The following is a 12,314-nucleotide window of genomic DNA, read 5'->3' on the forward strand; positions in this document are numbered from 1 at the left end:
GTATCTGTGTGGGTTTCCTCTGGGTGCCATGGTTTCTTCCCACAATCCAAAGATGCGCAGGTTCGATGGATCGGCCTAGCTAAATTGCCCCTTAGTGTTCAGGGATGTACAGGTTAAATTACGGGATTAAGGGTATGAGTGGATTGGTGCAGACTCGATGGGCTAAATAGCCTCCTTCTGCACTGTAGGGATTCTATGAGAAAGGTTAAAGTTTCTTTCATTTCTGTTTGAGATTATGTGTGGATGACAGTCTATTGCAAGATTATATTGAAAACAGTTTCAGAGAATGTATTAAGTCCTTCACGCAGATAACTATTTTAAATCAAAATATTATGGCACCATTGTGTATCAATCCAAAAGGCCAGTCTGAAACTTCACCAAAATGCAGGACTAATGTCAGTAATCACTTTGAACAAACCATGATCAATAAGGATCTTTTCGAATAGACTGGTGGAGGTATGTCCTGTGGAGCTGGTGTTGAGTGATTAGTGCCTCGATGCTGGGCAAGTTGGTTTGGGAGAGGATACTGCTGTTGGACCGCCTTTCCCGTGGGCGGCACGGTAGCACAGTGGTTAGCACTGTGGCTTCACAGCGCTAGGGATCCGTGTTTGATTCCCGGCTTGGGTCACTGCCTGTGCCTTCTCCCAGTGTTTGCCTGGGTTTTCTCTGGGGCTCCGGTTTCCTCCCACAAGTCCCAAAAGATGTGCTTGTTCGGTGAATTGGACATTCTGAATTCTCCCTCTGTGTACCCGAACAGTCGCAGGAATGTGTGGTGACTTCATTGCAGTGTTAGTGTAAGCCTACTTGTGACACTAATAAAGATTATTATTACCTGACACTGGATTTGGAGGATCTTGCGAAGGCACCACTGCTGGAGCTTCGCCAATGCATGCCTACTGTAGGTTGTCCAAGTCTACAAAGCATGCAAAAGTGTGGGAATCAATACTGCCCGGTAAACCTCAACCTTAGTCTCGGGTTTGAGACCATGATCTTAAAATACCCTTTTCCTCAGTTGTCTGAAGGCTGAACTGGGACATCAAAGGTGATGATGAATTTTGTCCTCTATGTCTAGCTTTGTCAAGATTTCCGAAGCAACAGCTCTACTCGGAACTTGGTTGTAAGCAGTGTTGCTAACTTTTGGTTGGTTCAATTGGCTCTGTTTTATAACCTTTGCTCACGAGTCGCCAGGTATCTATGATACTGCCACGAGGTTCAAGTAATGATCAATAACTCAATACACCAATTAGTAAGATTCAAATCAAAGCACATTTATTATACACAGTAAATCGCTACTCATGCATAAATTCTACTTCTAAGCTACTTCTACAACTAACAGGCCTATACTTAGCTTCGGACTGGCCCACCAGGTCAGCGGAACAAATGGCCTTTCATTCGGGTGCTGAGTCTGCGGGATTCAAAGGTTGGTACGGGCTGGTAGCTAGGAGCACCTATCTCGTAGCGAGCGTTGACTTAAGACTTACGGGCTCTTGCCGGCAGCTGAACTGGTCACTGTCAAGGGTTGGTTCGCGTTGCTGAGTGACCCGGTCAAGAAGGACGATTTGAACTTGGGGGCTTAACTTTATAGTCCCATGGGGCTTCCCGCCTTTCGGGGCGGACCCCGTACCTGGTTCCAAGTGATTGGACTTCGTTCCAATCGTTTGGTTCGATTTCTCCAATACTGGAGCGGTTCCCTGATCGATGGGCGGTCTTGAGGTGTCCGCTAACCTCTTTTGTGTTGGCTCCTGCTGGCGCCGAGGAATCTGGCTTGGCCTTGTTTATCCCAAATGTTTCGATTGTTCCCGGGGATCGCTCATTAATATGTAGATGGCTGCTACATTATTATGCAGATGGCTGCTTGTATCGATGCTGTCTGGGCTTTTGCAGAGTTTAATACACAGTAAACTTGCATCTGCTAGTTTCTGCCTCTGTTGGATGAATTTCCCTGCAACCTTTGCTGTTCTCCATTATACGTCGGGAGTTGGCCAACCCAGGTGGCTACAGCAGGAGACTCCCAGGAGGACAGTGGAAAAGCTTTAAGGGTGTACTTAAAGTATCCCTGTAGAGGTCAAACATACTTCCACCCTGGCTTGTGACTGACCAAATGGAGAAGGCTCATTTGTAGGGCCTTTCAACCCATTGAGTCTGCACCAGCCCTCTGAAAGAGTACCTGGGTGCACTTCCCCACCCTAGCGCATAACCCGTGCATTGATCAAGGCTAATCCATCTAACCTGCATATCTTTGGACTGTGGGAGGAAACTGGAGCACCTGGAGGAAACCCAAGCAGACATACGGGGAACATACAAACTCTACACAGTCACCCAAGGCAGGAATCAAATTTGGGTCCCTGGCACTGTAAGGCAGCAGTGCTAACCATTGTGGCACCATGCCGCCCTTATATGATCTAACCAAAGTTCAATTATTAACATGATTTCCTTGGATTTTCAGTTCTATCCTTTTAGAAAGGAACCATAGATCTTGGCTTCAGTTATTTATGCTCTTATTAATCTGTATCGCTGCTTTTAGTGATTTTTGTGTAGCTGTGCCCCTTGATCCGTTTGCTCCTCTACCCCATTCACACTCTTATTATCCAAGCAATATGTGGCCTCATTATGCCTTTAAATGGCACCACGTTCTATCTATATCTATATTAAAATTCATTTGCCAGTTACATACACCTTCTGCAAACTGAATAATGTCTGCCAAAACAAAATTCTCCAGATGCTGGAAATCAATGATAAATTCTGATGAAAGACTATTGATCTGAATTATTAACACTGTTAACCTGCTGCGTAATGCCAGCATTTTCTGATTTTATTTAGTAGTAATGTCTTCCACTATTTTGTCACTTCTTTTTATGAACTACATCTCCCAATTTGGTGTAATCCACAAATTATGAAATTATACTTCTGATTCTTGAGTCCAAATCATTAATGTAAATTGTGAACAACATTGATCCCAGTACTGATCCCTGTGGAACATCACATTTGCCAGTCTATGGAGTTATCTTTGACACTTGGTCTTTGTTTTCAGTTCGTAGCTAGCTTGCTAACTCCTGACTCCACAAGTTCTGGCTTTACTTTGTATGGGCAGCACGGTAGCACAGTGGGTAGCACTGTTGCTTCACAGCTCCAGGGTCCCAGGTCCGATTCCCGGCTTGGGTAACTGTCTGTGTGGAGTCTGCACATTCTCCCTGTGTCTGCTTGGGTTTCCTCCGGGTGCTCCGGTTTCCTCCCACCAGTCCCGAAAGACATGCTCGTTAGGTGAATTGGACATTCTGAATTCTCCCTGTGTACCCGAACAGGTGCCGGAATGTGGCAGCTGGGGGCTTTTCACAGTAACTTCATTGCAGTGTTAACGTAAGCCTATTTATAGGCAGCATGGTGGTGCAGTGGGTTAGCCCTGCTGCCTCACGACGCCGAGGTCCCAGGTTCGATCCTGACTCTGGGTCACTGTCCATGTGGAGTTTGCACATTCTCCTCGTGTTTGCGTGGGTTTCGCCCCCACAACCCAAAAGATGTGCAGTTTAGGTGGATTGGCCACGTTAAATTGCCCCTTAATTGGAAAAAATGAATTGGGTACTCTAAATGTAAAAAAAAAATGTAAGCCTATTTGTGACAATAGAAATTATTATTATTATAGTCTTGAGTTTATCAAAGGCCTTTTGAAAATCCAAATATATTACACCTATTGAATTACCTTTGTCTGCCCATTCTGTTATTTCGTAAAATAATTCAGTAAGTTTGGCCAAGCATGATCTTCCCTTCCAAGATTCCATTATCTCTCTTACCACTGATATTAACCTAATTGGTCTGTAGTTCCTGGGACTTATTCTATCTCCCGTTTTAAAAATAGGAAACATATAAGCAGTCCACCAGGGCTCTGATACTATTCCCCTTTTGAATGAATTGTTATATATATATATGAGGTCATTCATCCATCTTCTACAGGCCATGTACACCGGGTCCTTTATCACAGAATATACTGAATCTCCTAAGGAAGAATTCTGCATAAATAAATATTCTGTGTTCCCCAAAGATAATTATAAGGAACATTTCTGGATTATCCATTCAGCCCACATCTCTTTTGTAATATCCAAGCTTGCTGCCCTGTACACACTTTTGAGGGTGACCTATTGTGTGGTTAACCCAGTCTCTTGACCATGTGTGTTCTGAAGACCATGGGCGAAATTCTCCCGAAACGGCGCGATGTCTGCCGACTGGCGCCCAAAACGGCGCCAATCAGACGAGCATCGCACCGCCCCAAAGGTGCGGAATGCTCCGCATCTTTGGGGGCCGAGCCCCAACATTGAGGGGCTAGGCCGACGCCGGAGGAATTTCCGCCCTGCCAGCTGGCGGAAACAGCCTTTGTTGCCCTGCCAGCTGGCGTGGAAATGACATCCCCGGGCGGCGCATGCGCGGGAGGGTCAGCGGCCGCTGACAGTTTCCCACGCATGCGCAGTGGAGGGAGTCTCTTCCGCCTCCGCCATGGTGGAGACTGGCGGAGGCGGAAGGGAAAGAGTGCTCCCACGGCACAGGCCCGCCTGCGGATCGGTGGGCCCCGATCGCGGGCCAGGCCACCGTGGGGGCACCCCCCGGGGCCAGATCGCCCCGCGTCCCCCCCAGGACCCCGGAGCCCGCCCACGTCACCTTGTCCCGCCGTTCAAATGTTGGTTTAATCCATGCCGGCGGGACAGGCAATTTATCGGCAGGGCTTCGGCCCATCCGGGCCGGAGAATCGAGCGGGGGGGCCCGCCAACCGGCGCGGCCCGATTCCCGCCCCCGCCGAATATCCGGTGCCGGAGACTTCGGCAACCGGCGGGGGTGGGATTCACGGCAGCCCCCGGCGATTCTCCAACCTGGCGGGGGGTCGGAGAATGACGCCCCATGTCTCTATACACCAGGAGAACTGGCTGTGCTACCATTTAAATGATGTGAAGATGCTGGCGTTGGACTGGGGTGAGCACAGTAAGAAGTCTTCCAACACCAGGTTAAAGTCCAACAGGTTTGTTTCAAATCACTAGCTTTCGGAGCACTGCTCCTTCCTCAGGTGAAGGAGCACCTGAGGAAGGAGCAGTGCTCCGAAAGCTAGTGATTTGAAACAAACCTGTTGGATTTTAACCTGGTGTTGGAAGACTTCTTACCATTTAAATGAGCATTATAGTACAATCACAGTGTATGTGTGTGTAGATTGGGCTACAGACTCCTGAAGCTCAGCTCCCATGACTAAATGTAACTTGTTTATATACTTAGAAACCCTAAGAAGGAGACTTTGCTTATTTTCTGAAGAGGTAATATATGTCACTCTTTACGCTAATAGAGGTTTAATTTTCACTGAGGTTCTCTTGATTATCCACTGCAACATCAGTGAAAGATCATCTAGGGTTTTCAAATATTTTCTGCATGATGTTCCAGCTGATGGCTGGGAGAACCCTGAGAAAATAAATGGCAATACTTTAATTTGATGTGCCTAGAACAGAACTATTCGAGGCTGGATTGATTTTATCAACTCAGTTTTACTTGTAAATTTTCAACAAGTAGTTATTTAAAAATGCCGCATAAAAACAACAGTTCCAAGAAATAAGAGTATGTACATATAATAACGTGAAATTATCAGCATTACCCGCTCCCCAATAACAACTCATTAATTTCAAAATGCTCTGCTAATTATTTAATGGATAAACATTTGCTGTCCATGGGCTAATGTAGTATGATGTCATGTTTGCCTTTTTATACTGTTAGTATTTTAAAAAATAATTGTAAACTGTTTAAAATCAAGCAATCAAAATTGCTTTCAGGTTTAAAAAACAAGGGGAGTTGTACACATCTCAATTATAAGTTCTGACAAAATTATTACATTAATGTTTTAAATACAAATAATGAAGAAAACCTAACATCAGATTGTTGATATATTGAGATCATTCCACCATTTCAATGATTGTTTCGAGATTATAACTTGTACCCTATCATAAGTTTTTATTTCAGCATAATACCATTAAATATTTAATATGGTAATGACTTAATCTAGTATGGAAGAGATGAAATTACTTGGAAAAAACGTTGCCAAATGGTGTTAACATAAGAGTAATAAATTAATCCGTATTCTTGGCTGAACATCCACCAGTAACCTGAGAACATTGGTTGCGTTATTGGCTGTTAGTTGGTACCAGGTGATAGTAGCAGAGTGGCACCAGGGAACAACAGATATCAACATTCAACATAAAAGGAAATAACACAAAGCAGAGTTGTGCCACAAAGACTCATAAAGGAACTAAAAACAAACTCCGCTGTCCTGATATAACATTGGCAAAATCACCATAACAATGGCGTAACCTGAACACAAACTAAAGGTAATTTAGCTGCAATCTAGATTTGGCGATTACAAAGTTAATACCACGAAAGTTAATAGTAAATGGGCTGTTTTCACTAGAATAGGTTGTTAACAACCTCCCATAGAGACTGATAATGTTTAGAAAGAAACTTCCAATTAATCAGGTTTTAACTAGGCACAGTAGCACAGTGGTTAGCATTGCTGCTTCACAGTGCCAAGGTCCCAGGTTCGATTCCCGGCTTGGGTCACTGTCTGTGTGGAGTCTGCACGTTCACCCCGTGTCTGCGTGGGTTTCCTCCGGGTGCTCCGGTTTCCTCCCACAAGTCCCGAAAGATGTGTTTGTTAAGTGATTTGGACATTCTGAATTCTCCCTCCGTGTACTCGTACAGGCATCGGAATGTGGCGACTAGGGGCTTTTCACAGTAACTTCATTGCAGTGTTAATGTAAGCCTACTTGTGACAATAAAGATTATTATATATATTATTAGATAAATTTCTCTGGAGTTTCTGTTAATATTCTTCAGAAATTAATGTAGGAGATAGAGGCATAAAAGGTTTACAGCACAGAAAAGGCCCTTTGGCCCATGACATGCGGGTCAAACACAACCACCTATGTATTCTAATCCCATTTTCCAGAACTTGGCCAATAGCCTTGTATGCCTTGGCATCGCAAGTGCACACCTAAATACTTCTTCATGCATTTGCTTTAACTGAAGGCAGACCCACAATTTTCTCACGATTAAAAATGCAAAATGTACCTTGCTCTATTTAAAGTTTATACTTTGGTTGTGCATTATCCCAGCTTTTAAGGTTTCTGAAAAGAATTGCATCTGCTAATTGGCAGTTTCTCCATAAATAACCTTCTAATTTCAGGCAAAGATTTGGTCCTCTCACCTGAATTTTCAATGCAGCCCATTATTGTACAATAATCTACAAGGCCCTGGATGACAATGATGCCCTCTCTAGAATTTAGGCTTGGATGTAGCTCAGGGCTCCAGGAGAAACCAGTTAGGGTACGCTCATCTCAGTTTTAAATGGGTTTAGCTCCACTGGATACCACATAGTATAACTTGAAAAACTACCAAAATATATAGGTAACCATGGCATGAAATACTCTCTATTCGACAAAGTCTATGCTCATTCAATTTATGGGGTTCGGATCATATAATAAACACACATTATTAAATAAATGCTCCCTGTGCGATGTACTTGTGGCTCAAAGTTATCATGGAGGCTCACAAATTAGGTCAAAGATACATTGAAATCATCAGATGTTTGACAATGATTAGTGTGTGATGTTCCATCAAAGTCCTATGCTAGTTTTATTATGTGAAGATCAGTGGAGTCCATCTGTACTAAAAGATGCTTACAATATTTACCTTTGGAAAAGAAAAGTGGCAGAGGCTTTGCCACGCTTAGTAGCAGCACCATCACATTACTATCAATTACTTTGTTGGCATGAGTGTGTTTGTAAATGTTACCAACATCAGCAATGTGGCATGACTATTGATTGCATTTCCTAGTATCCAATCAGCACCATAAAATAATAAAGTTCAATTATCTTCATTGCTGTAATAATACATTGCAGAACATGGTTAGGAACAGCACCATTATATTCTTTTGAATTCACATTTATTTTGTGCAGACTTGACAGCGGCTGATTATGGATCGCAATTCTCCTGCCTTTAGTGTTTGCGGTCTGGGTGTCCTGCAACACAAATATAAAGAATTTCTTCAGGCTCAGCTCATTCGTACAGTAATTATACTAATTTAGCAAATGGATGAACCATGACTTCAATCTAAAGTTTCTGGGTTAATGGAGACAAGTGTTTGCAAGTCTGAAATGAGGGGTGGGATCTTCCATTCTGGAATCTAAATCTGGTGGCGAGAGTGGAGGTTGCAGTGATTTCCGGTGGAGAGCGGATGACTGAATGTGTGCGATCCAGCACTGTATAGCTCATTACGTATGCATCCATGTGGAGCATAGCGAATCTTGTGGTGGGGGCGGGCAGGAAATCACTGTCCCCGCCATTACCTGATGAGGTTGAAGGTCTGCACACCATATTTAAAGGACACCTGGATAGCTATTCATTCATCGCAGTCCAAAAGCTTCAGTCTGGATGTCCGTAATGTACCAGAGAAGAAAACAGTGTGAAGCCCTGCATTCAACGAAGCTTCCCGGAGACTCTCCTCCAGGCTGTCCAGGAGAGGCAGGAGGTGTTGTTTTCCCAGGAGGTCCTGTCTAATCATGGCAGCCTGGACAGAGCGAGTGGAGGTTAGCACCTGTGGGGTTGAGCGCAGAGACACCCAGCATTGCAGGAAGAGGATGAATGATCGACTGTGCTCTGCCAGGTTACATACAACATCTACTCGCTGCAAACGGAAATCCATTAGGGCATCAGATAGTCATGGTCTAGATATTCGGCCCTGGGTCAGGTTTGTTCATTTGAGAGATTTCCTGTAAATTTCCTGAAAATGTCTGCCCACAGGTCGTATTTTTGTTTGTGTGTGTGGGAGGAGGGGGGGGGGGGGGGGGGCAGGCTGAATCAGGAGTTTGGGGGGGGGGGGGGCAGGCTGAATCAGGAGTTTGGGGGGGGGGGGGGCAGGCTGAATCAGGAGTTGGGGTGGACGATTCCAGAACTAATGCACAGGGTGTCGGGTGCAGAGGTGGGCTGGACACAGTGCTTGCCTCTGTGCCCCAGCATTGTGTTTAACTGAATTAAGAATAATACTAATAAAACAAAAATATTCCTCCAGTCCTCTTCCCCATATACACTCCTTTCCCGTCAATGTAAACCCATGCCCCATCCAACTCCATGGCCCCATACCCCTATGCCCCATATCACCATGCTAACCTAGAGACAACTCATGCCAAACCATGCCTCCACCCATCACCCATCTCCCTTACCCCTTCCATGCCAACTCAACTAGTGTCCTTAAATAATCCCTTGACAGCTTTGACACTTCCTGGATAGCTTTGGTAGGATTGACACTTCTTAGTTAGATTTAACAGCGGAATAGCTCATTAACATTTCCTTGACAATTGGACAGTTCCTCAACAGCAAAACAGTTACTGGACAGCTATTTAATATTTCCGTGACAACTGGACAGATTCGTGACAGCCGGACAGTTCCTCAAAAGTCCCTTGATGGTTGGACAGTTCTTTGACAGCTCTTTAACATTTCATTGACAGATGGACAGCTCCTTGACAATGGGACAGCCCTTGATAGCGGGACAGTTCCTTGACAGCTGGACAGCCCTTAAACAGATCCTTGACAGCTGGATAACTGACTGTTCCAATGATTTGTGCACAAATATCAGCGAACATTGAACAGCGAATATCAGGCAGAACTGCCACAGAGGCCATGCGCCGACTGGCAGGATGGCCTGTCTGCCACATCATAGCCCTGCATGGCCTATGCATATGGCATGGCAACATCTTGGCTCTCATCAGCTCAATCCCCTTCACTGTCCTCATTTTTGGAGGAGACATCTTAGTTCTCTATGTCTCCCTAAGCTGAAGAGATCCACATCCTCCCCCACCCCCCACACACCCCTGATCCCCCACTCCCCTTGTAATGATAGGTGTGCAGGGCACGGCAGACAGCGATGTTTCGGGTCACACTCCATGTTATTGGATAGCCCTGTGTGAGATGTCCAAATATCTGAACCTCAGATTCGGGATGCCTTTAATCAGATGGACCACGAACCTGGTGGAGTCATGTAGAGCAGTGTAACTCTCCTCTGCAGCACTCTATAGATGATCAACTGGTGTCATTAGCCATTTCTTCTTGGATAAACCGCGCTCTCCGCCCCCCCCCACCCTCCCCTCCCGAGAAGCCAACCCTGCAATCTCCAAGGCCCTTCAAAACCAGTGGCACCTGGGAGTGGATCAGAAAGTAGGTGTTGTGAAATGTCTCTGGGAACCAAACACAAACATGCAGGGCTTGACTTCTGTAATCACATACCAGCTGCAAGTTCGGAATGGAATCCTTTTCTATTGATGAATGTGACTGCCTGTTACCAGGGGGCCCTCAAGACCACATGTGTACAGTCAATGGCGCTCTCACTTGCAGTAAACTTGAGACTGCTGCAACTCCCAGAGCTCTTGTGGTCTAGTTTTCGGGATCCAGGCAGAACTGGACAAATTGGTGCACATTCCTGATCAGGGCATCTGTCACCTCCTGTATACACTTAATTGTCGCTGACTGGGGGATGCTGCACAGGTCCCCACTGGAGCCCTGGAAGGAATCACTGGCAAAGAAGTTTAAGGCGACAGTGACCTTCAATGCCACCGGCATAGGATTCCCTCCCAATCCTTGCAGTCACAGGTCATCGTGGAGAAACTGGCAGGTGTGAGCAACCATTTTCTGGTACATTCTAAGGTGCCTCCAGCATTGCCTTTCATCTGTAGGTAACTGCACCGCCTGCAATACACCCGTGGTTGGGCCAATGCTCACTGTTGCAGTGGGCCGTGTTCAGCAGCATCCTGACCTACTTGAGGTCCCGCTGCTGCTTGCTGTTCAGGCCCTGTGCCAACCTGTGATCAGCCTTCCTCCTCATCTGACTGAGAAACAGTACAAAGACAGGGTTGGCTGGGATCAGCATTATCCAGGCCTCAATCGATCTGTGTACACATTGAAGTAATAAATTTAGTGAACACATTCTTTACATGTTTTCCTCCATGTAAAAGCCAGCAAGCCGGTGCTAAACTCTGTGCCTGGCCTCTGTCTAGATATGGCGCGACACCACTCATGGTTGCATGGTTGACAACCAGTTGCCTCATGATTATCAGGATATCCCTTTAGTTGGCCAATTGTGGTGGTCTTGAACTCCACCCACTCGAAAAGACCCTCCTCCCACTTCAAGAGATTACACTTACTGACTAATTGCGTTCGCCAGGTCAGATTTTAAAAATGGTGCATGCCATCTTTCAAATACTCTCCAACAGCCCCTAACCTCTCCCTGTCACGTATTAACATTCTCCCACCATTCACAATATCACCATTCCTGGACATTACTCTGGACCCTATTATCACCCACCTCCACATGTCTTCCCTTCCTCAGAGCTGACACCCGTTACCATCCACATGCCCATGCTGACCTTGAATCCTCCTCACATAATTTACAGTGCAGAAGAAGGCCTTTTGGCATTGGAAAGAGCACCCTACTTAAGACCAGGCTTCCACCCTATCCCGACCTAACCTTTTGGACACTAAGGGGCAATTTAGTGTGGCCAATCCATCTAATCTGCACATATTTAGACTGGGAGGAAACCGGAGCACCCGATGGAAACCCACGCAGACAAGGGGAGAAGGTGCAAACTCCACACAGCCAGTCACCCGAGGCCGGAGTTGAACCTGGGACCCTGGAGCTGTGAGGTAACAGTGCTAACCACTATGCCACTGTGCCTCTTGTTACAGAACCACCAGTGTAGTCTACATCCATGTCACCCCCCCCCGCCCCATTGAAATCTTAACCTATTAGACTTCACCCTCCCACAATCTTCTCCCCCACTCGCGCTGTGATTGTTCTGGTAATCTCAGTTCAACCCACAGGATCCCACCGTCGACAGCACTGACTTCGTCCTCCAGGATACTCTCTCTCCAATCACCTGTTCTTGTAAAAACCCCTCTTCCAGCTAGCCACAGGATCCCCCAACTCAACAACAAAGCCCCTTCCATCCATCCCATGTTGCTGCACCCTTGCATTCTCCTGCTCACCCCCTTCTTCCCTGGACAAACCCCCCCCCCCCCCCCCCCCCCCCCGCCCTCCTCCATCAAATTCTCCAGGCACACTGCTCTCATATTCACCCGACAGCCGCTCTCTCCCCCCCACACACACACACACATCCACCATGAACACTCTGCCCACCACTTTCCACCATTCATCTGTTTCTGCTTCCCATACCTCCCCTTCATCCTTCGCCTGCTTTCCAGGTTTAATACTGAATGATTTACGTCTTTCCTGAAGTTGAATTTCAGCC

The 12,314-nt window shown here is 46.0% G+C and overlaps 2 protein-coding genes across 2 annotated transcripts in view; one reads left to right on the forward strand and one right to left on the reverse strand.

The window, feature by feature from the left end:
- Positions 1-12,314, forward strand: part of LOC140389659 (transmembrane 4 L6 family member 20-like) — a 165,455-nt gene that overhangs the window by 99,871 nt on the left and 53,270 nt on the right. The window lies entirely within an intron of this gene.
- Positions 5,494-12,314, reverse strand: part of LOC140389019 (uncharacterized) — a 142,518-nt gene continuing 135,697 nt past the window's right edge. Inside the window, exon 34 of the mRNA XM_072473186.1 lies at positions 5,494-8,036. Coding sequence (XP_072329287.1) covers positions 7,961-8,036 — 76 coding nt within the window. The 3' untranslated portion in view covers positions 5,494-7,960. The remainder of the gene's footprint in view (positions 8,037-12,314) is intronic.

This window comes from Scyliorhinus torazame, chromosome 14 (assembly GCF_047496885.1).
Source record: "Scyliorhinus torazame isolate Kashiwa2021f chromosome 14, sScyTor2.1, whole genome shotgun sequence".
Classification (NCBI taxonomy): domain Eukaryota; kingdom Metazoa; phylum Chordata; class Chondrichthyes; order Carcharhiniformes; family Scyliorhinidae; genus Scyliorhinus; species Scyliorhinus torazame.